The 25,505-nt window shown below is 40.3% G+C and overlaps 1 protein-coding gene across 1 annotated transcript in view; it reads left to right on the top strand.

Moving 5' to 3' along the window:
* The window catches only part of LMNB1 (lamin B1), a 35,201-nt gene extending 21,849 nt beyond the window's left edge, over positions 1-13,352 (top strand). The window contains exons 4-11 of the mRNA XM_083354529.1: positions 102-272; positions 2,934-3,059; positions 4,219-4,439; positions 5,746-5,971; positions 6,831-6,935; positions 7,235-7,354; positions 7,591-7,707; positions 12,689-13,352. Coding sequence (XP_083210655.1) covers positions 102-272; positions 2,934-3,059; positions 4,219-4,439; positions 5,746-5,971; positions 6,831-6,935; positions 7,235-7,354; positions 7,591-7,707; positions 12,689-12,730 — 1,128 coding nt within the window. The 3' untranslated portion in view covers positions 12,731-13,352. The remainder of the gene's footprint in view (positions 1-101; positions 273-2,933; positions 3,060-4,218; positions 4,440-5,745; positions 5,972-6,830; positions 6,936-7,234; positions 7,355-7,590; positions 7,708-12,688) is intronic.
* Positions 13,353-25,505: the final 12,153 nt, after the last annotated feature.

Raw genomic sequence — 25,505 nt, 5'->3', positions numbered from 1 at the left:
AACCCTAACATAATATGACAGCCTGATAAGGTTCCTTGTTTGGTTTTTTTTAAAGTGAATTCTTTTAAAGCAAAAAATCTAACCTGTTTGTTTGTTCTTAGGAAATAAATGAAACAAGGAGGAAACAAGAGGTTCGCCTTGTTGAGGTGGACTCCGGGCCTCAGATAGAGTATGAATACAAACTGGCTCAAGCACTGAAAGAAATGAGAGAGCAACAAGATGCGCAAGTGAAACTTTACAAAGAGGAGCTTGAAGAAACATACCATGCCAAAGTACCCACACTTGAATATTTTCAGATTTTTAGACTAGCTGAAAACTTTCCAATGCAGATGTTATATATTGACTGTAGAAATGATAAACTAGAATTCTAACGTGTTAAAAATTGTTACAGGTTTCGTGTGCTCTTAGCTCATGCTGTAGTGCTAAATAACATATTTCATAGTTGTTTGTTGAGTTCTGGCTTTTTAAAGTTAGGTGAAGAACAAAACCATGGATTTTTATTGCATAGAAAACTGAATTGTGAATAGAACTGTTCTATTTGTTTAATATTACTGGCAAAAATAATTAAGCAGGGAACGATCAGATAAAATGCTAAAATCAATTTATTCCCAATAACTGCTGCTTATCTCTAACTGCTTCCATGTTTAGCAGTTAAATACAAATGCAAACTTTAATTTTGGTTTTAGGCTACTTTAAAAAGCTTATATGTTTAAAACATTTGTAAAGGTAAAGATTTCCCTGTCTAGTTGTGTCCAACTCTAGGATGTGGATCCGGTGTTGTCTGAAGACATTTTCTGTGATCATGTGGCCAGTATGGCTATATGCCAGAGGCACACAAAACACTGTTACCTTCCCACCAAAGTGCTACTTATTAATCTACTAGCATTTGCATGCTTTTGAACTTCTAGGTGGGCAGGACCTGGGGCAGAAACGCACAGCGCTCGGGTCTCAAATCTGGGCTATCAGCTTTCCAGCTGACAACTCAGTGCCTTTAACCACTGAGCCATTGCGCTCTCCTGTTTTTAAATGAGAATTGGTTTAATGAACTATTTTGATAATTTTTTGAGTTAAAAAATACTTTATATTTCAGAAACCTTTAGTAATATTCAAATTTTAAATTTCATTAGGTGGGGGACAGGATAAGATGATTATTTATTAGTTTATTTAAGATTTAATCTTCAATTTGATTCACAGTAAAAACGTAATAGTTCAGATCCTAACCAAGGACCTGGAAGCTGTTAAGTTGTTTTGTTTTTCTCTAATCCACAACATATGCCCAGGGCAAGATTTCTTAACTTAAATTCAAAACCTTCATATATTTTAATAGGATTTGTAAAACATTCTTATAATAATTTCATAATCTGATTGCCAGTCAGTCTGATCTGGTAGTACGTTTAAAAACTTTCCAGAATCAGTGTCCTAATCATCCTTTTGCTGCTTATTTCTAAATAAAAATTTCTTTTCTTAAACTTAAATGAAACTTCTTTAGCTGAATATTGAAGGAAAATCCAGTTAATAAAATGTGTCCTGCTGAAGATTGTTAAAATCCAGAAAGCAATCCATATACAATGAAAGTAATTAAGAAAGGAAGTGGGTGAACTCAGTATCCCTTTTGAAGGCTCCGAACTGCAGCTTGTGCAAAAGCTGACCCTCCCAGCTCCCCAAGCTCTAAAACTACCAGAAGATCCTCTCCTTAATCCAGAGAGGAATTTGGGGAGTGGATTCATTCCTTTCTTCTTTCTGCAGAGATTGGTCGTTGACTTGGCTGTCTCCCAGAGCCATCTTCAGTTCACCCCCACCCCCACCACCCCTTGTATTGGCTTCCCAAATTCTGTGTGCAAATCTAAAAGGGTCCTTCAAATGATAATGCATTTCATTCAGTATTACTCTTGTTGAAATACTGGAAGTCCTAGCATGGCTAACATTTGCCTTCCCTGGACTGAATCATTTGTAGATAAAGGAATTGCACGCTTACTATGTTTTGTTGCTTGTATGTTGAGCCCTAAAATATAAATGTAAAAAAGATGTCGAGACTCTAGAAAGAGTACAGAGAAGAGCAACAAAGATGATTGGGGGACTGGAGGCTAAAACATATAGGGAACGGTTGCTGGAATTGGGTATGTGTAGTTTAATGAAGAGAAAGGTGAGGGGTGACATGATAGCAGTGTTCCAGTATCTCAGGGGCTATCACAAAGAAGAGGGAGTCAAGCTATTCTCCAAAGCACCTGAAAGCAGGACAAGAAGCAACGGATGGAAACTAGTCAAGGAGAGAAGCAACCTAGAACTAAGGAGAAATTTCCTGACAGTTAAAACAATTAACCAGTGGAACAACCTGCCTCCAGAGGTGGTGAATGCTCCAACACTGGAAGTTTTTAAGAAGAGACTGGACAGCCATTTGTCTGAAATGGTATAGGGTTTCCTGCCTTAGCAGGGGGTTGGACTAGATGACCTCCAAGGTCCCTTCCAACTTATTATTATTATAGCAATGCAGAGTGTTCTTAAAGCAGTAGATGCATATTTCATGTGGTTGCACTGGATTTCTTTTTTAAAATAAGCTGAAATTGTTGACTAACTGAAATTTCACTGACCTGGAATATTTTTAAAAACAGCTTGCTGCACTTTTCTGGTGAACTGTTAGCCACCTGTTTCAATTACTTTTAGATCCTGTTATATCAGCTTGTTAAATATTGAATTAATAAATATAGTGAAAATGTTGCTGTTTGAAAAAAATAGTAATCCGAATACTTTACATGATTAGAAACTAGTTCCCCATCAAAGTATTACGTAAATTCTTAGCTGTCATCTTGCCAGTCTTGAGAGGTTTCCTGTGTTACATAAATTATTTCTGTTACAGATTTTTTTAAGTGTAAGTTCTTGTTACTATATTTGCTGGCAAAGTAACTGTGGAATGCTTTCTCTTTGCTTTTATGCAGCTTGAAAACGCAAGACTCTCCTCTGAAATGTGTAGCTCAGCAGCTAACACCGTAAGAGAAGAACTTACAGAGAGTCGCATGCGCATTGACAGCCTCTCTTCACAACTGTCTGCTTTACAGAAAGAGGTAAGGAGTGTAAGATTTGGAGTGAATGCTAAGCAGGTCCTAACTAGATTGGATTTGTATTTCTCTCTGACAATTAAAAATTAAATTAAAAATTGTCAGACTGTATGTCCTAAATTTACTACTTTTCAAGACATGGATTATTTTGCTTTTATTGCAGTCATTGATGAGGGAGTTTTCTCTCTTCCTTCTGCTTTTAAGAGAAGAAAGGGTGACAGAGTAGAACTGGCTGAACAACAATTCTTAAAACATTTTGGGGTGAATGTTGGATGCAAATGAATTGGGGTTTTTTCCATTGAATAAGTTGTGTTGATTCTTCTGTAGTTTTCTAATTTATGATAATTTTAATTCTTAATCTATGCTTTAATGTGCTTTTAAAATTGTATTTTATTTCCTATGTCTGGCATAATAGGTATTCTTATCAAAATGATTGTTTTGGCTTCCAAGGACAATTGGTTGTATGACAGTGGTACTATCAGAGGAGAGGGAATATTGCTTTTAGCATAAATTATTTTTCTTTAAAAATATTTTCCTTATTTTGTTTGAGGAAAATAATATAAAATTATGCTAGCAAAAAAGTTGAATATTTTAAACAATCTCATTTAGTACAATCACCTTGGTAAAGTTATTTTAAACGATGTACACATTTTAAAATGTAATGCAACATAGATGGCTTTTATAGAAAGATACTCAAATTGCTTTAGAGTAAAGAGCACTTAACCCTTATATTGTACTGTGTTATATTTAGCATTTACTCAATATGCTAATGCATGGGTAAATAGCTGAATTCTGAATATTAAAAATAATAGTTCTGCAAATTAAATTGTTTTGTAATCATTCAGTGATATGCATGGCTTCTTCTTGCCCCAAACAGGAAATATGTAAGTTATTTCCTTTTGTGTTAATGCTGATTAATAATCAGAGGAAATATATATTATTTTTGGGGGGGGGGAATTAATTCCTTCATGCTAATTATTTAATATACAAAACAGATGCAAAAATATTTCTTGTCTTTCTATTTTGGTTTTTAATATCTTTTTAATATCTTTTCTCGTGTGTGTTATCTATATACATACACGTGTGTATACATAGAGAGATATATATATATATATTTTCTCTCAAGTTAAAAATGCTGAGGTTTTTCTTTTGTTTGTAATTTTAGTCTAGAGGATGGCTAGAGAGGATGCAAGAACTGGAGGACATCCTGGCTAAAGAAAGGGATACTTTCCGCAGGACACTCTCTGACAAAGAGAGAGAGATGGCAGAGATACGAGATCAGATGCAACAGCAGTTGAATGATTATGAACAACTGCTAGATGTAAAATTGGCTCTGGATATGGAAATCAATGCCTATAGGAAGCTGTTGGAGGGTGAAGAAGAAAGGTAATGTAAAGATCATTTAATCTTTCTATTCACTAAATACTATTCACCTCTCTGAACTTCGGGAGGGACCTTGATGACAAGAGATACATGTATGGAGGTCAAAATGGAAAGATCCTCTTTGCCAAATTTTCTCCTAGGATTTCCATGTGACCACTCCTAACATTTGTTGGCTTAGCATTGTGTGACATGTAAAATGGCTAAAATCCAACTAAGAATCCTTTTGCCTATAAGGAAGTGTATAGTAAAAACAACAGTACTGAAATATTATTGATCTGAATACTTGTAAGTATTCTAGTCACTGGGGAATAGTTTTGCTAATGGGAAATTATTTATTTCCATCACCTAATAAAAATACTTAACGGTAGCTGTGTAAGATTAGAAAACAAAACATTCTCAGTGTGAGGACAAGTTAGCTTGGATTTGCTGGATGTCAAGTCACTTCCACATGCAGAGGGATTAAAATACAACTTGGGATGTGCACACAACGGAAAGTGTGTTTTGGAAATTTTACAAAGCCATTCTGGTCAGATTGTGGTTTGGCAGAACTAAAACCTAAAAACATTTTCGGTATTCTGAGTTTTCATTTAAATGAACTCCAGAGGAGACTAATGCAGAAAATTGAATAAGGCTTCAGCAGCCCTCTCTCCCCCTCCTAAATGGCCTGCAGGTCAGCAGTCTGCCAATCTTATCTACGTCCTCTTAGCCACCCTACCTGCCATTATTCTTGGATTTTTCCATCCAACTGCTAAACCACTTTTGCTTATGATGCTCATGTTTTGGTGTGAAAGTACTATACAATTCACAAACATGTTTGGCACAAAAGAGCTTGCATAGCTGTAAATATAGCCTTTTCCATGCTTTCCAGCCTACTTGTCATGAGCTAGCAGTCTTGAGATTTAGAAGAAGATTCATTAATCTTTTTTCTTTCCTAGTTCAGTTTAGGATTACTTTGGCCATGTTTTGCATCTCCAACAGAAAATCCACATGTGGCATTTTCTTTTTTCTACCACTCCTAAAATAAATGCTGCTGAATAAATTTAATACAATTTAATTCTTTGGCTAGTCTTTGTTTTGAAACCTTTTAAAAACTAGCTTCAGTTCATGATGTTGGTTATGGGGGGAGAGGGGACAATAACGGAATTGTTTATACTTGAAAATGTAAGCCTGTATGTTAATTTACATATAGATTAATTTGACTTATTTTATTCATGAGCCGGGTTCACAAACTTTACCCTGAACTTTCACCAGCTAATAACACAAGATGGATGGAGAAAAAAAAACCGTTTTCATGAATTTCTCTGCTCAGGTTGAAACTTACTCCTAGTCCATCTTCTCGTGTTACTGTTTCTCGGGCATCATCAAGCCGTAGTGTTCGTACAACAAGGGGAAAGAGGAAGAGGATTGATGTAGAAGAATCGGAGGCCAGTAGTAGTGTTAGTATCTCTCACTCAGCTTCTGCTACTGGAAATATCTGTATTGAGGAGATAGATGTAGATGGGAAATTTATCCGCTTGAAGAACACTTCTGATCAGGTATGCTAATTATGTGCTAAGTGGTAGTATAATTGATTGTCTTGATTGTTTTTTATTATGTAGTCTATATAAACTCAGCCAGTGAAAGATTGTTTTAAATCTGTTTACTGAAAGGTTTTAGTTCTATAATCCCAGTGGTGACATATTATATTACACCATTCTTTATTCTCTGTGTGCCAAATTCCTTAATTCTCAGCAATTGCTGTGCAGGCTAGGGACTATTGGAAATTTAAGTTTATATAAGGCTGACATAAGTTAGAGACATAAAGCCTTTCAGAAACTACAAATATAGCATTATTTCATTGCTCATGAAAAGAGAGCTGTTGGAAGATGAAGTTAAGTGGTGCCTGGAAGGCCAAAAGTTTAAAGAGTTCTCTTAAAGTTTAGTTACAGCTCATATTGTTGGCATGATTCAACTTTCTATAAATAAATTGCCAATTCCAGAAAAACTATTGTATTTATTCTGTGTTGATTGATAAAAGGGATAGAGAATATGCAAAATATATTGTATATAATTCTATTAGTCTGAATGACTTAATGGGTAGAAATATATACTATATGTACCCGTGGCTAAGCCAACAGTTTTAGGTTCTAAAATATACCCCAGAATTGTGTTTGGTCTATCTATATACCAGCTTTTTTAAAGCCTATCACAGCATTAAAATCATACAGTTTTATAAATTGCGACATACAAATTTGCAGTTTCCTGCCTGTCACCATGGTTAAAAATTTGAAATTAGATTTATGTGCAGATAATATGGTTTTTTGTGGTATTTTGGTTGAAATTTCAAGGGTTGGCTTATCCATGTTCATGTATTGTAATTGCCTAATACAAAACTTTTTTTCTGATTTCATTTAGGATCAACCAATGGGAGGTTGGGAGATGATCAGAAAAATAGGAGATGTTTCTGTTAATTATAAGTATACCTCAAGATATGTGCTGAAGGCAGGCCAGACTGTAACAGTAAGTGAAATCAACTTTATGAAAATCAAAATGTAGCTTGCTAATAAAATATAAATCTGAACAACAACCAAGGGTTTGTAAATTAATCCTAATCAATTTTATGAGTGTCATTTGAAAATGAAGCCTGCTATTGATTATAGGTCAATGACTTTTTGCTTAGATTCCTGACCAATCTGTATCCAAAAACATGCAGTTTTGGTGCGGTTTGTCTTTTATTTAACCTTATATGTAAATAGAGATGCAAAGATCCTTACTGGCAGATACATATTAATTTTGTACAATTATTTTATTTTTCTCAGATATGGGCTGCTAATGCTGGAGTAACAGCCAGTCCTCCTTCTGACCTCATCTGGAAGAACCAGAATTCCTGGGGCACTGGCAAAGATGTGAAAGTTGTTCTGAGAAACTCTCAGGGAGAGGTAATGCAGACACATACAACTCCCATTGCCTTAATAACAGTTTGATTTATTTGGTTAAAAAAGGTTGTGATCAAACAGGAGTAAGGCTGTGATTTTCCTTTTAATATATAGTGCACTTCTCCCAAGTGGGATTTATATATTCACCGCAGCAGTACATGCTTACAGTACATAAAAACTAAAAAAAAGTCCTGAAATAGTTTGAGTGTTTGATAATAACCCTGCAATGTCCATTATAGGAGGTGGCTCAGAGAAGCACTGTCTTCAAAACAACTTTACTTGAAGTTGAAGAGGGGGAAGAAATAGAAGAGGAACCAGTTGAAGCTGTAGAAGAGGAAGATCTATTTCACCAGCAGGTATCCTATAACTTCAAATAGCTTTAAAAAATCATATCTTCTGAATAATGTGTGGGGTTTTACAGAAAACCAGGATAGGAATACATTTAATTGTTTAAGAAACTGACATAGAGCTCTCACAAATGAAATAAATAAAATTCAAAGAATCTACTGTAGACTGAGATCCAGACAACTTTTCTGACAGTTCTAGCTATAATGTGATATTATTGTTTGCTAGGGTTGCTGATTTTTGGCTGTTGGTAATCTGGAGGGTAAAGAAGAAACTATTAACTATCCCTTTGAAAGATCAGTAAGGGAAGAAAGACCAATCACTCCACCCTCATTAATAAAGCCACGAGCAAAGAAACATCACTAGACTTAGAATATAAAAGAGCTGAAAGAGATCTTGGAGGCCTTCTAATCCAGCCCCCTGCTCAAACAGGATAACCTATACCATCTGAGACAAGTGACTGTCTAGCCCAGTTGAAGTCCATGAGTCATAAAAGAGCCGAGATTGCCTACCCCTGGTCCAGCCCAAGGGTCGGCAACCCGCAGCTCTGGAGCCGCATGCAGCTCTTTCAGCCTTCTGCGGCTCCCAGTCATCCTCCACCATTTGCAGAGAGAGACAGACAGAGGCACTTGTGCTCCCCCCCCCTCTCTCTCTCTCTCTCTCTCTCACAGACACACACACACACACACACACACTGTGTGTGTGTAAGTGTAAAAAGAGTGGCCTCACGCTGTTCTCCGAGAAGCTGACAAGCTTATTGGGCTCCTGCCTTTGCTGCATCTCCACAGGAAGTAGGAAGCAGCAGCTCTCAAGGGCAGGAGAGCCAGCCCAATAAGAATGTGTGTCAGATTGTCCGAGAACAGCGTGAAGCCAGCTTGCCAGGTGAGCAGAAGATCGGAGAGGGGGAAGAGAGGGAAGGAGAGAAAGAGGGAGAGACAGAGAACAGCAGCCTTTATTTCATTTTAATTAAACTCTTCAATCAAGCTCTTCCCGTTGCGTGGGCAAGAATTTTGCAGCTCCCACTGTTTTTTCCCCCTCTGGGAAATGGGTCCAAGTGGCTCTTTGAGTGTTTAAGGTTGCCAACCCCTGGACTAGCCCACAGGTCGGCAACCTGCGGCTCCGGAGCCGCATGCGGCTCTTTGAGCCGTCTCTTGCGGCTCCCAGCCGCCCGGTGCGCGCGCACCTCTTCCAACGGGCAGTGGTGCGCGCGCACCTCTCCAAATGGAGAGTGGCACCGCCCGTTTGGAGAGGTGCACGCGCACCTCCCCGAATGGGCGGAGGTGCGCGCGCACCTCCCCAAACCTTTGGAGAGGTGCGCGCGTACCTCTGCGCGAATGGGCAGCGGTGCCGCTCTTTCAGGAAGCCCGCCGCGGCCCGTCTGTGAAGCTGCCGAAAGCGGCAGCTTAGCAGAAGGGCCGCGGCAGCTTCCGCAAAGAGCGGCGCCCCTGCCCATTCCGAGAGGTGCGCGCGCACCTCTCCGAACGACCGGAGGTGCGCGCGTACCTCCGCGCGAATGGGCAGCGGTGCCGCTCTTTCAGGAAGCCCGCCGCGGCCCGTCTGTGAAGCTGCCGAAAGCGGCAGCTTAGCAGACGGGCCGCGGCAGCTTCCGCAAAGAGCGGCGCCCCTGCCCATTCCGAGAGGTGCGCGCGCACCTCTCCGAACGACCGGAGGTGCGCGCGCACCTCCCCAAACCTTTGGGGAGGTGCGCGCGCAACTCCGGTCGTTCGGAGAGGTGCGCACGCACCTCTCGGAATGGGCAGGGGCGCCGCTCTTTGCGGAAGCTGCCGCGGCCCGTCTGCTAAGCTGCCGCTTTCGGCAGCTTCACAGACGGGCCGCGGCGGGCTTCCTGAAAGAGCGGCACCGCTGCCCATTCGCGCGGAGGTACGCGCGCACCTCCGGTCGTTCGGAGAGGTGCGCGCGCACCTCTCGGAATGGGCAGGGGCGCCGCTCTTTGCGGAAGCTGCCACGGCCCGTCTGCAAAGCTGCCGAAAGCGGCAGCTTTGCAGACGGGCCGTCGCCATCAGGCAACCGGGAACCGGTTCCATCTCATTTTTTAAAAAATGGCAGCCGCGTGCGTCCGCGCATGCGCAAAAAACCTTTTTGCGCATGCGCGTGCATGGACACACGCACGCGGCTCCCTCTTTTTTTAATTTGTGATGGAACCGGTTCCCAGTGGCTCTTTTTCTTTTTTAGGTTGCCGACCCCTGGACTAGCCAAACTCAAGTCCTGCAGTTGTTCTTTGTATGTTTTAGTCTCCAGGCCTTTGTTCATCTTAGTTGCTCTTCTTTGATTTTGTTTTCTAAACTCAACATCTTTTTTGTGATATGGTGACCAAAATTGGCTGCAGTATTGGCTGATTGATAAGCACATAAAATACTGCCAGGCAAATATCACCATGTCTATCCAGATCTACATTAACAATCTTTAGCTTATGAGATAGTAGAAAATGAACTAGGAAGAGTGATAGGTTTGTGTTTATGTTCAAAATGCTTTTCAATTACTTGTGTTTTCCTCAGTGCACCTTTAGTCTTCTGTTTAGCCGGTTCCTAATTTGAAATGAAATGTCCCAGTTCTTCCCTAAACTTATTTTAGAGCAGTGTTTCCCAATTCTGGCAAATTTAAGATGAGTGGATTTAAACTTCCAGAATTCTCTAGGCAGAATGCTGCCTAGAATTTCTGAGAGTTCATAGACATATTTCTTAAAAGTTGATGAGATTGGGGAACACTGGTCTAGATCAAGGGTCCCCAGCCTGGGCCAGAATGGGACCATAAGGCTCCCATCCTTGACCATGCCTCCTTCACCTCACGCCTCCGGACATTTACCTCTAGCATTTCTCCTCAGCTGGCCCTCCTCCCACCCAATCTCCCTGGCCAATGGACCCCGTGCCCTTTGGCCTGGCGCTTTCACCGAGGCTCCTTTTGTCCCAGGTCTTTGGCCGCATGGGACAGATAGCTGCCAGCCAATCAGGTGGCAGGAAAAAGCTATGCTGCAGGGGGGAGCAACGTTTGACGAGCAATTGCAGGTCATGTGTTGGGCAGCAGGCGAACGGTAGGGGCAGCTCAGCTTCTCCGATTGCAGAGGGGTCGGGTGGGTGCACAGGTGAACGGCAAGGCTGGTGTGGCTTCTCCAATTACGGAGGGGACGGGTGGGTGCACAGGCAAACGGCAGGGCAGGTGCGGCATCTCTGATTGCAGGTGGGTGCACAAGCAAATCGCAGGGCCGGTGTGGCTTCTCTGATTGCAGGGGGCGGGGAACAGGTGGGTGCGCAGGCGAACAGGGCAGGTGCAGCTTCTCCAATTGCAGGGTGGGTGAGTGCACAGGAGAACATTTCTGAAGGACCAGGCTGGGGAAGCTGCAGACTCCAAATCCTCTTCTGTCTATCTTAATTGTGCTGCCAAATTTCAGTCACCAGATTGCAATAAATGAATAATAACCCAGGTCAGGTGACTGCCCCCTCCCCTCCCAATGATCACCTTGGCTAATCCATTCTAGGCCTTGTGTCTTCTTTCTTTGCTCTGCCCTCTTTCTGTCCCCCCTCGCAATCAGAGAAGCTATGCACACCCTGCCATTCACCTGTGCACCCCACATCAACCCGCAATCGGAGAAGCTGGGCCATCGCACCCTGCAGCACCATGGCCTCTTCATGCCACCTGATTGGCTGGCGTCTTATCTGTCCCGTGCGGACAAAGGCCCAGGGCAAAGGTGGCCTCTGCGAAAGGGCCAGGCCAAAGGACATGGGGGAGGGAGGGCAAGGGGCCCGTTGACCAGGGAGAATGGGCAGGGGAGGGCCAGCCGAGGAGGAACACGAGTAAATGGTCAGAGGCATGAGGTGAAGGAGGCGTGGCCAAGGGTGGGAGCCTTATGGTCCTAGACCAGGGATCAGCAACCTGAAACAGTGAAAGAGCCACTCGGAACCGGTTCCCTCACAAAAGGAAAAACTGGGAGCCGCAAAAAAATGTGTTCACATGCGCATACATGCGCACATGCGCAGAACAGGGTTTGACTGAAGAGTGGAGCCAAGGCGAGATATGCACCTACCCTGCATATTTGAATTGATTGGTTGAACTTTTTTAGTCCCACTTTTTTTTGGGACAGCACATGGCAGAGGACTGAGAGCCGCAGGAGACGGCTGAAAGAGCCGCATGCGGCTCCAGAGCCACGGGTTGCAGACCTGTGTCCTAGACCCACCCAAGCCACCAGTCTCCACATGAGCCAGAAGCTGCTTTGCCTCTCAAATCTTTTCAGTGCCTTTCCCTACACTTGAATTCAAGCACAAGTCACAAGCATGTGCTGTGTTGCAGTCACTCCCCTCCCCAACCTCCAAATCTTCTCACCAATTTCTCATCATCCTCAGCGATTGCACATTACTGCCCATAAATTGAAGAGCAGCATGTCCAATCACTCCCCCATCCCCCTCCCCCGACAGTCCTTTCTTTCCTTATGTTTCCTTAGCTATAATCAAGTGGCCTTGCTTGCTTTTTCCAATCATCCCAACAGTTATGCCTGGAATACTTCATATTTCAGGCCCTTGTCTGGAGAAAATGTGTGTTTTATTCTAGACAAAGATGCTCAAAACTGCTCCATCCCTGGTACAATCCCATGTTAAAAAAATATTTTCTAGCAACAATGTAGAATTTAGTTGTATTTCAGCTTTTGCATATGAAAGTTCACTCAAAATTTCTAAGGAAATAGTTGTTCATATGCTTCTGATATTGTATGTATAACAATATTGTTCAGGTATAAAGAGTGATGCCCCTTACATAATAGCTGTCAAACAGAATTTATATTAGAGCTGCTTTGTACAAATAATTTTAATACTCTTGAATGGTTTCATGTTTTTCTCCTATGACAGAACATAAAATACATTGCTAATAAGATTCAGACATAATTTGGGAAAGTACGCAGATTATTCATGATACTGAATGTATATCAAACTATTATGGTTTTATATATCAGTTACAGTCTTAAAAAAATTTTTATATTTAAAATAGGGAGACCCACGAGGAGCCAACAGAAACTGTGCAATCATGTAAATGCTGATCATCTAGTCCCCACTTATGTTTATCCCATCCTGCAGAGGAGAACATTCTTGGAAGCACAACATATTTTTGTATTTCCTTTTGTGAATTTTAAAGCTGTGTCTGGCCTTAATTTCCTTTGTCCCAGGGATGGAGGTTTTTGTATGTCAAATCATATATATAGCTTTTTGAAATGTGAAAAATATTGACACTGAACTATGTATTGTTTTTTCAAAAAAACAACCCTCATTTTTACAGTGGTCCTTTTTTAATATTCTTGTTAAAAAATACTTGTGTGGGGTTTGGTTGTTAGTCTAGCCATCTACTCTTATCTTTTTACATTCGTACATGCTTTTTGGAAGGGGAAGGAAAGTGCTTTCAATAATTTTTTGTATGGAAAACTTTTGTATTTTAGCAATCAAGCTACACAAATTTTACTCAAAATATTTGTAAAGATTATTGTCTATTAGTTACATCATAAATAGAAGGATGAAGGACTCAAACAATTTGACTAGTTTTACTTAGCAATTTAATCAGGAAATGGGCTTATGTTAATGTGTGATGTGTTTTTAAATTCTAGTGTAACTTGCATACTTTTTCATGTCATATTAACAAAATAAAAACTATCTTAAGAAGGCTTGCATGTTAATACTTTGGAAAAAAGTTGGTTTTTCAGTAAAAATGAAAATAATCAATGTTAGTGAAAAGGAATCAATTGTTTAATAACTGGGTATCTTAATTGGTGTTTAGATTTTACAAAGTATTGTCATCTTACTCTTACAACCCCACAAGAAAATATTTTTTTCCTTTGGCTGGATGGTAGGGTTTAATCAGGAGTAGTATCTATGGAAAGTTAAAATAGGCTTACAAAGGAGAGAATAATGCTTACAATGCAGAACAGTGAAAATGACATTGCTCTGTCTTTTCTCCAAGAGGGTAGAAAGATCATATGACCTTGTATCCCTAAGTAAAGCAGGCTTGTGCAGTAGGTAATGTCCTACTCTGGAAGCCTGTGAATGGTCATGCAAAGTCTGACAAGCCCTTTCTCAGCTCTTACCCATATTAAGAATATTTAAAATTATATCTCTTGTTTAGTATTTTTTTTTAAAAAGCTACAACATATTTTTTTAGTTTTGTGAGGATCAGTGCTTTAACTCTGCTATTGTACAGATTCAGATTTACAGATTCAGAATCCATTTTACATTTTGGACATTATGCACATGTTGGTCTTTCTCTGGTATGCAGAGGCCTCACTTTTTGTTGATGACCCTGTTGCTTGCAGGTTAATCTGTCCTGGGTCTTTTGAAGGAATTACTAAAAAAAAAAGGAGGCTTCACTCATTGCTCACATTCACAAAATCACAAGATTTTCTGTTATTAAATTCTAGTATTTCTATTCTGTTAATTATTTTTTTCAAACATTTCATCAGAAATATGGGCAGTTGTAAATTGTGGTTTTCTTGATGAGTAAAAAACACACCATGTAGAGGTTAGACTGAGTCTTACATCCTTTGGTTGGTTTTGAACCTGGGAAAACGATAGTGACTTCTCGATTTACTTGACTGCAGTGTGTGTATGTTTATGTATTTAACGTTTGTGAGAAAACATCCATATTCAGATTAAAAAATTTTTTAGAACCAACAAACTAATATGCTAAGGAAAGTGAAATCAAGTTGCAGCTTTCCTTATACAGTGTTTTTCAAAAGTGTGATCCCAAAGGATTCCTGGAGATTCCCCACGACCATCTCAAGTCTGCAAAATCAAAATTGCTATTAATAATAGAATATTAAAAGCCTTCAGAGAATTGTGAGAAGTAGTAGTGACAGCAGATGTATCGATTTTAATTATTAATGTAGAAAACATTGATGAATAATAACCAATATAAACAGAAGCTCTTTTTGGGTCTTTCATAATTTTTAAAAGTGGGGAAGGGGCCCGAGAAAAAAATGTGGGAAGGGAATCGAGATGTTTTTCTGTCAGAATTGAAGAGTCAGTTGTATTTACCTCCAGAGCTTGAAAAGGGATATTCAGCTTTATAGCCTTTTTCTTTCCTGCCAAACAGGATATTGAAGCATCAGATAAAACAATTTTAAGCACAGTAAGAGTTGCAGATGTTAATGATTCTGTTGTGGTTATGTTACAATACTGGAATCAGCCACAGGATGGGAGTCTTGCTATTACAGTGTTCATTGAAGATTCAAAAGGGGAAAAAAACATCTTGCTCTTGCTCAGGGCATAACAGTGCTATTTCAGATCCAAAAGGTAGATAACGGGCAAATTAGAAGAAGTGCTCATTATGTAAGTGATCACAGACAAGAAACATACATTTACCATTTTAAAAAGCTGATCAGAAAATTAGTTTCTGATGTATTTTTAATGCACACAATATATAGTGGAAATTTTACTTTTAACATTGACTATTAAGCTGAATTGCTCTGGAAAAGAGTAATTTACAATTCAAGATTTTTTCCTACTAAGCTCTGTTCTTCTAATTGATGATAGCCTAATAGAAAGTCAATAAATAAAAATCCATTACCAGATAACAATCGATGTTGAATTTAGCACACTGACGCCTGAGGTGAAACATTCACTTCTAATCAAGCAAAATGCAGTGAACTTGGTCTACAGAGTTTGGAAGGAGCAGCATATTTTCATTGTATTAAATCCTTGGCTTATTCTACAGTAGAAGACCTCCAAAAAGGGCTGGGAATTTATTGATTACCTTTCCATACCTTTCCAGGAGTTCTCAAATAGTGTGTGCTGTGATCACCTAAAACGGGGGTGTCAAACTGCTGGCCCATGGGCTGGATGCATCATAGCGAAACCGGGCCCACCCCATTGCCCGCAATGGAAAAAAAGTGACACCTAACATAATAAATGAATGCATGTGTCAGGCTGGGTAGGGTTAGGGATAAGTTGAAATGTGGCTTGTGCGTAGCAGGAGTATGATTTGCCAGGAATTGTGGATATGCAAAGGCCAAAGCTGGAAATCTGTCACTACTTGTGGGCTCTGACAGCCTTTCCATTTGCTGCAACACCTGCATCAGTTCCAATCCACTCAGTATCTCAGCCAGAATTAGTTGCCTTGGCTTACTTTTTCTTTTCCAAGCCTGGTTGTTTTTTGGCTTCCTGGGATTATTAGTCTAGTTCAGGGGTCGGCAACCTCAGCTCTTTTATGACTCGTGGACTTCAACTCCCAGAATTCCTGAGCCAGCATAGCTGGCTCAGGAATTCTGGGAGTTGAAGTCCACGAGTCATAAAAGAGCCGAGGTTGCCGACCCCTGGTCTAGTTCCTGGTGCTACAAATCCATACCTTCTGCAGGCAGCCAGTGTGGCCTGGCCTCTCATCAAGAGACGTTTGCTGATGTGGGAAAAAACAGGAGGAAACATATGCCACCTCGAACTGAATGAAAGGCAGGCTATAACCTGCAAGCAAAGGAAATACATTGCTTTGGAACGCCTGCAGTGGACATGCAGGATCAGCTTCTTTCCAGGAAGAAGCCTTGGAGAAGCTCCCTTGGGAGAAGGAGGTGGCATTAAGCAAAATGACTTAACCCCGGGCCAGATTCTCAGGATAGATTAAAAGTACTGCAGGAGTCATTGCAGTAAGCAAAATGGCTGTGGAAGGAAAGAGCCCAGTTTTGGGATGCTTTGCCTGATCCAGTGCTTGGCAAAGACTGCGCACCCAGGCAGAAAGGAGTGCAACCCAGGGGAGTCATTTCCACAGCCTGAGAACAGAAAGTTACAGATTTGAGACAAGATTAGACCCATAGTAGAGGGGGAAAATCCATAAAGGACTGACTGGGACTTAACAGTTATTCTAATGGGAGTCTTGAATTCAGGATGAGAAAATTAGAAAAATATATATAACTATTGTGGATTTGATTTTACAGCAGTTATGAAAAACAGTAAAATAAATTATTCTGGGATAATTAGCTGTTAGCTTATTTTTAAAATACTAATAGAAGATGTAGTCATTTTAAAACATAATGTTTTTCATGAACAGAATTATGGGGAAGAGGTCAGTTCAATTCAGGAACACAGCATAGCTATTACCTAAAACGTCAAGGTGGTGCTTATAATTGTAGGCTGTGAACAAAACCAATGTCCAAAGGAGAGTTGACACTGATAAACACGAAATATGCTTTACAAGAGAATAGTTTCCTATATTTGGGCAATCAATCTGCCTTGCCAGCAGCGTGGATGCTCCTGGGCTGGAGTCTCTGTAATTGTAGATAGCCTTAATTAGATTATCTAAAAGATCTAAAACAAAAATGTAACTTTTTATACACAACATGGGAAACAGGATCTTAACACTGGAAATTCAGAGGCCTTCAGGAGTTTGAACTACAGTATAACGTCTAGGCTCTCCGGCTAATATGATCAGTTTAAGGGTACTTACAGTCTACTGGTGGACAGTCTCACCCACAAGAGGGGAAGGAGAAACTTTTGGAGGAAAGAGAACTTACTTTGCTAAACTGTGCTCTGAAAAGCTAACACAAAAAACAGTTTTGTAATAAGCTATTCTGAAATGATACCGTGAGAAATGTCCTTTCAAAAATGGAGTTTCCACTACAACCACATAAGATTCTTCAGAAAGCGCTCTCTGAGATCAGAAATGGGTAGGATCCAATATTGTGTTTGATCTGTCTACCTTCCCAGGCCTCAGGACTAGATGGTTTTGACATTGGATATGATGAAGGCTGAGCTGGAAGCATGTTAGGATCTGGAGCTCTCTTAATTTTCTACTGTTCACATATATTTTCAACACAAGACAAATGCTACTCTACTTTTTCACCCTTCTGTTGCTACTAAAATGCTGGATTCACGATAGTCTGCATAAAGCTCATAGTTCAGACATTAAGAGACAAGACAATTTGGAGCATCTGAACCTCATACTGGCTTAGAGTGAATTACTTCTTAATGAAATTTGAAATCCTTTCCACACTGAAAGGGACATTAAAACAAAATAACTAATTAGACTTCTATTATTCTCCAATTTTGTGGGGGGGGGGGGGAAAGGTTTAAATGTGGAATCCAGAGCAACAAATGAAACCCAGCCAGGACGAGTATCCAGTGATCTGCTTTTTGCTGTACAGACATTAAATATTTGCATGGGTAACTCTTCACACCCTAAGCCTGCTGAAGTGGAAGAAAAAGATAGGAACTTTGACATTGCAATGTGAAAGAGGCAGAAAAATGCATTAAATGTCTTGGCAGTCATGGAAACGTGTGCATTATATTAAAGTTTAAAATGCCAAATAGTTCAGTGGAAGCAGGATCACACATTATTATGAAAAACACAGAACTGTATCTGTCCAAATTCAGGCAGGGTATACTCTGTAAAAATTAATGCCTCAGACCTATACTGAACTATATAAATTTAAATGATTTTCCATAAGTTGCATGACACTGTGTTTGTGAGTCATGAGAAGGCACTGCTGTAGTCCCTAGTTCTTTACTTATAAAATGTCATTTATTTATGTGTCTATTGCTAAAAAGTAAATGAGAAAAAGATATCTGGCCCAAGGAATGCAAAAATTAGCACAGGGAGAATTTTAAAAAGCATAAGGGTATCTTTAGATTTAATTAGAGTACGGTACAGGAATTAGATCTGAATGTCCATCAAAAAGGAACTGAAAATAAATCTGAATTTAAAGTGGTGCTTAAATACTGAAAATCAAAATTGCCCGGGGTAAAGTTAACAGTCCAAAGATGATTGGGGGACTGGAGGCTAAAACATATAGGGAACGGTTGCTGGAATTGGGCATGTGTTGTTTAACGAAGAGAAGGGTGAGGGGTGACATGATAGCAGTGATCCAATGTCTCAGGGGCTGCCACAAAGAAGAGGGAGCCAAGCTATTCTCCAAAGCACCTGAAGGCAGGACAAGAAGCAACGGATGGAAACTAGTCAAGGAGAGAAGCAACCTAGAACTAAGGAGAAACTTCCTGACAGTTAGAACAATTAACCAGTGGAACAACCTGCCTCCAGAAGTGGTGAATGCTCCAACACTGGAAGTTTTTAAGAAGAGACTGGACAGCCATTGCCTGAAATGGTATGGGGTTTCCTGCCTAAGCATGGGGTTGGACTAGATGACCTCCAAGGTCCCTTCCAACTTCTTCTTCTTCTTCTTCTTCTTCTTCTTCTTCTTCTTCTTCTTCTTCTTCTTCTTATTATTATTATTATTATTATTATTATTATTATTATTATTATTAATTATTTGTCAATTTTTGCTGATGTTCATAAGACCTTTCAATCAATGCTGCCAAATCTTCCCACCAACTTTAATAAAGTAATTCTGCTACTTTTTTATATTGCAATATTAAGAGCAATTAAAACCAATATTATTCTTCCAGTTGTCAAATAGAGATGCAGTCTAATCAAATGACACAAGCCACCACATAAGCGAACTACCTCTGGTTTTTAACATTTTTACAATTGCAACACCCACAATTCCATCTTTCATCATTCTCACTGTACACATGGCTTCCTTTTCATCCATTTCTGTTGAATATTAACAGTTGTATTCATTTCAGTTCCACTTTTCAATATATCACTATCGTTCCCATACAACTGTCTTACATGGTCCTTCTAGCATTCTCTTACTTCAGTTTCATTTCATCAGTTTTACTTTTAATCTCACATTCTGATAAAAACTTCTTGTTTAGCTTTCTTCATTTTCAAAATTATTATTTCTATCAAACTCAATTGACATTTGCCTTCCTTTTAAATCTTAACCATTCCTTGCCTTTTTAATATTACATTCTTCGTGCTTATTCTTTCCCTTTAAAAATGCTATGCAATATATTGCATATATTGCTCTCTCATTCTTAGTTTTTTCAGTAACTTTTTCATACCCACTTGGTAGGACTTGTATGCAATTTTGTTGCTTTTATTTTCTTATTTGTGTATTTCCAATTGCTTTATCTGGGCTTATTAATAAAAAGCAAATAAAAATTTTCAAATCTGTAAATAACCCCATTTCTGCTGTAATAATACTGTAAGGTCATAAAGCATGCTAGCATACCTGTTTCCTTTCTCATCAGAATTAGCTTGGCCTGCATTTTAATAATGAATAGGAAAAATTTGAGAAAAATACAGTCACTTTCTTTCATTGCCTTTAAGCTTTTTGTTCCAGAAAAAACACTTATTTAGAAGTGGAATAAATGGATTTATCTTGATATTGTACATCTATTTAAAAATGATTTCCCAAATGATAACCAATCTATCAGAAAACTAGTTAAAAGTTGTTATAGAATGAAACTATTTAATATAAACTGCAGAAGGGGAGAGAGACATATATTGGAAAGCAGAGCTTTTCTGTCCAAAGCTAACAAGAAATAAATTCTTTTAAAAAGCCAAACTTAAAGGGTTTTAAATTTTAATGCATTACAATGATTCTTCATACACACTGACTGTAGTAAATATTACTAAGGGTGTTCTTGAAACTAACTTTGCGTATCTCTAACTTCAATGCCATTTTGATATATAAGTAAACAAGTTGCAATTGTGATTTCCCTCTGTCATAATGTTGAATCAAAGATTGACTGACATTAATGTCCAAATAACATTTAACATTTAACTACCATTTAACAAATGTTCTAGAGGTTGTCTTTTGCTGCATAATTGTGATGGGTAACCTATTTCTTGCCCAAGACTCATAATAGCACATTGTGAACCGTTTGCAATATGTAGGCTTCATTTTGAAGAGCAAGAATGTGGTTTTGCACAGAGAATTGGTTCTCCAGGAAAAAGCCTTACTGCTTTTTAAAAATTATCTCTCTTCTTGTGATTCAGAATTCTTTAGATAAGTCAAAACAACAGTGTTTTAAAGGACATTACACTTTTTCCTCTCATCTCCAGCTCCATTGATCATCAGAATTTCTTTTTTATATTTTTAGTTTCTTTGGATTTGAAGAGTTTTAAGTAATGCTCAGTCTCAAACATTATCCTGTCTTCAATGCTAAGTTGTACAGCTGTCATCCTGGCAAACCTGTTCTAATCTTTTTCAAACAAAACTTATGTGTTCTCGCAGCAAATTGTTAAGAGCATGTTGTAAAGAAGAGGCCTGAATTTTGAGATTGACAAACACGTAAAACACCACTGCATTCTGAGTTTAAATTTTCAAGACCAGATGAATTACTTCCCAGAATGAAAGGAACAACGTGGTGATGTGGCTGAACTTTTACAGTGTGCATTAGATTTGAAAAATCCAAGAGAAATACTGTAATGTCAGTTGACCAGAGGGGAGCAAGCAACCCTACATTCAAAAAGAAGAGGAGGAAAATCCAGCGAACTAACACTGGGGGAAAATATGGAGCAAATTTTAAAGATATTGATTTATATGCATCTGGAAAACAATGGGAAAATAATCATGACCTGCATGATCTATTTCCTCCTTGTTGTTTCTCCGAGTCTGCAACAGAGGGGCAGAGGGCTGTTTTTCTGTGGAAGAGCGATTTGGCACCTTAATTTCAGAAAGAAGGGTGCGAGGAAATTGTGGCAAGGGAGCAAGATGCCTTGGCTTCTAGAGAAAGCTTAGTAAAGCTAAGGCAACTTGCCAATGGAAAACTGCCTGCTTGTAGCTCCAGTGGTAATGGTCCAGATTTATTTATTTATTTTATTTATTGATGGGATTTATATCCCGCCCTATCTCCTGAAGGACTCAGGGCGGCTCACAATAAAACATATAATAAGTACATAAATCAAGATAAAATGAAAATTGAGAACATCAGTGCAATAAAAATTAGAGAATTTTAAAATGAATTAAAAATACTAAATATAAATTAATTGAAATGCCTGTCAGTCTAGGTCAGCTTGGTGGAACAGGTGTGTTTTGAGGCCGCGGCGAAAGGATTGGAGGTTTTGGGCTATCCGAAGCTCAGGGGGGAGCTGATTCCATAGGGTTGGTGCTCCCACAGAGAAGGCCCTCCCCCTGGGGGTCGCCAGCCGACATTGCCTAGCTGACGGTACCCTGAGGAGGCCTTCTCTGTGTGAGCGTACTGGACGATGGGAATTTGTTCCCGGCAGCAGATGGTCCTGCAAGTATCCCGGACCTAAGCCATGTAGGGCTTTAAAGGTAAGTACCAGCACCTTAAATCTCACCCGGAGGGCAACTGGTAGCCAATGCAGCTCACGCAGGAGGGGTGTAATATGGGAGTATCGGGAAGCTCCCATCACAACCCGTGCAGCTGCATTCTGCACCAGCTGAAGCCTCCGGGTGGTCTTCAAGGGCAGCCCCATGTAGAGAGCATTACAGTAATCAATACGGGAGGTAACGAGTGCGTGGGTGACTGTACGTAGGGCATCTCGGTCCAAAAAGGGGCGCAATTGGTATATAAGACGAATCTGGGCAAATGCCCCCCTAGCCACGGTTCCAATGTGATCTTCAAAACTGAGTCGTGAATCTAGGAGGACGCCCAGATTGCGTGCTTTATCAATGGGAGGTAACATCTCTCCTCCTATAGTCAGAGATGGAACCTCTTGGACTAAACGAGATGACGGTATGTACAGCCACTCAGTCTTGGCCGGGTTGAGTCGAAGCCTGTTTTCTCCCATCCAAATCTGTACCGCTTCCAGACAACGGGACATCACATCAAGGGCATCACTGGGTTGGTTCGGGGTGGAGATGAATAGCTGGGTATCATCAGCATATTGATGATATTTCACCCCGAAGCTACGGATGATCTCTCCCAGCGGCTTCATATAGATGTTGAACAGGAGGGGCGAGAGCACCGAACCCTGAGGCACTCCACAATTAAGAGGCCTAGGGCTTGACCTCTGCCCTCCTGCCAACACCGTCTGCGAACGGTCCGAGAGGTAGGAGGAGAACCAACGCAGAACGGTGCCTCCCACTCCCAGCCCCTCAAGACGACGCAGTAAGATACCATGGTCGATGGTATCAAAAGCCGCTGATAGATCTAATAGGACCAGGACAGAAGAATAACCTCTATCTCGGGCCCGCCAGAGATCATTCACCAGCGCGACCAATGCCGTCTCCGTGCTGTGCCCCGGTCTGAAACCCGATTGGTACGGATCTAGATATTCAGCTTCCTCCAGGTTCAAAGGGAGCTGTCGCGCCACCACACTCTCAACGACCTTCGCAAGGAAGCGAAGGTTGGAGACAGGACGGAAGTTGTTTAAAACAGCTGGGTCCAGTGCCGGTTTCTTGAGGAGGGGCCTTACCACCGCCTCTTTCAAGGCAGCAGGGAAGTACCCTTCACTCAGTGAGGCATTGATAACTGCTAGGAGCCAGCCTCGTGTAACCTCCCGAGAAGCATAGACTAGCCAGGAGGGACACGGGTCCAACAAACATGTGGCGGCACTTAGTTTCCCCATGATCTTGTCCACTTCATCCGGAGTCACAGGATCGAACTCTTCCCAGATGTACTTGGCCAACTTCATCGATTTCCTCTCGTTAGATACTGCCCAGTCAGAGTCCAGACCAGCCCGAATCTGAGCAATTTTGTCCACCAGATATTTACTAAATTCCTCAGCCCGTCCATGTAGGGGGTCCTCTCCCGTCTCTTGACTTAAAAGGGAGCGGACCACTCTAAATAGGGCGGCCGGGCGATTATCTGCGGACGCAATGAGGGTGGAGAAGTAGGCGCGCTTTGCCACCCTCATTGCCACAAGATAGGATCTAGAAAAGGAGAAGAGCTGCAGAAGTCTAATGCCTATGCCCACAGGTATGTAGGAGAGGTGGGGGAAACAAAGATAAAAAAAGTTTTGTAGTGGCACAATGAAAATGTCATCCCTTTTGCATGCACATTTCTTATAACGGCATTTTGACAAAAACTTCAGGTCCTGCAGTCCAGCCTTGTATGTCAGGATCCTTAGTTCTATTGGATGTTCTCTCTAGAAGAGAAAGCGGCAACAAAACTGCTGCTGCTTCTCTGGTTGGGTGAGTGCCTCTGAAAAAAATACCCCCTTATGCAAAGGTATATCCTTCTAAAGCAGTATTTTTCAGACTTGGCATTCTTAAGATCTGTGTACTTCAACTCCTAGCATGCTGCATGGCTGGGGAATTCAGGAAGCTGAAGGTGAAAGCCACACATCTTAAAGTTGTCAAGCTTGAAAAACACAGTTCTAAAGCATCCTTCCCCAACTTGGCTCTCCAGATGCATTGGACAGTTTTACCAAACTTCCAGCATCAATGGAATAATGAATAAAATAAAATAGAAATATAGAGATATAGTGTTATTTTTGCATCAGCTTCCACAATTATGGTCGGTGAATCTATATTGACTTAAAATTTGTGCGGAAGACATGAACTGGGCAGGTGGGACATTCTAATCATGTTATAGAGAAGGATTGAGTTAAAGGGAGGTTATTCTGAACAAGAAAGAAAAACTAGGTTTAGTCAAAGTGTGAGTTCTTTTTACAATTGATCCAAGAGCTCTAAAGTATTAACTATTTTAGCAGTTTTTGTCTTTGTTTTCTTAAATAACAATGATTTCTCCGCTTAACTCAGAGATTTAAATCTTTTCTTGTAATGAAAAAATTATGTACTTCGTTTATAAGGTTAAATTCTCATCAACAATATACTGAGCACTAACTGCACAATAATTGGCTTGTCTACTAAGTTAGTTTATTTCTGAATCAATTATTTCTTTTCTCCATTCCCTTGTTCATTCTTTTTTACAAAAAAAATAAACCAATGCACATTTTTTAAAAATACATGGCATTTATATATTTGGCTTAATATTCATGATTTGTGCATATTCAAAAATCATTGAAATAGCTTGGGTTAAAAAAAAACCCAGAGAGATGAAGAGATTTCTTGCATTATGGAACTTTCCAATACTAATTGTTAAGTCTGCTCCAGTGAGACTCCAAGACCTGCAATATGTGTTCACTGCTAGGCACTAAAGAGAAGTAATGCTAATTTTTTTAAAAAATGAACCAGTTGGCTCAGAAAGGCAGCTAGCTAGTCACGAGTTCTAATTAGGAACTGTGCACCTGCTAATGAACTCTTGACATCCTCTCAGATTCTAAGTCTAAAGTATTGGTTTCCCTGAAAGTAAGACCTACACCAACAATAAACCCTAGCTTGATTTTTGGGGGTGGGCCTAATATAAGCCCTATCCCCAAAATAAACCCGTTTTGGGGCAAGGCACATACCTAAAAATCAAGCTAAGATGGGTGGTGGTGGTTGTGTAGAGCTGGCCGCCCCGCCCCCACTTACCTTGCAGCCAGGTCTCTCCTTGCTGCCCCATTTCTTCTTCTGAGGCCTCTTCTGCAGCCAGGCCTGCATTTCTCAGTCACAGGGCTTTCAGGATTCAGTCCATAACTCAGTTCTGCAAGACCTCATCAGCCGAGTACCAAGCTGTGGATTGAATCCATAGCTTGGTACTTGGCTGCTTAGGCCTTCTGGAAAGACCTGGCAGCAAAATCAAGTGCCGAATGCAGCTGCAGAACTTCAGCCCCAAAAGTGGACTGGTTGGGTGGAGCTGTCAGTTCCGGAGGTAAGGCCTATCCCGAAAATAAGGTTGGTGCCTCTTTTGGAGGGAAAAAAAAAGAAAAGATCCAGACTTATTTTCGGGGAAACATGGTATTGACCACACAATTTAACATCTACTTGTATTTATGCCATTTGTCCTGATCTTGTATGATCTCCATTTGATTGTCACTCACCAAATTTACAGCTTTCAGTTTCTTGTGCTTTGTGAAGTACGGTAGCTCTTTTATGCAAAGCCACTCCTTTTTTCTCATTTAATTTTACTAATCTATACGATCTCTAAAAAAAATCAGATGCAACTGAACAGATGAACACAGAGGCTGTTTTTTT

This window comes from Vipera ursinii, assembly GCF_947247035.1.
Source record: "Vipera ursinii genome assembly, chromosome: 2".
Classification (NCBI taxonomy): domain Eukaryota; kingdom Metazoa; phylum Chordata; class Lepidosauria; order Squamata; family Viperidae; genus Vipera; species Vipera ursinii.
This window is presented reverse-complemented; position numbering and strand designations above follow the sequence as displayed.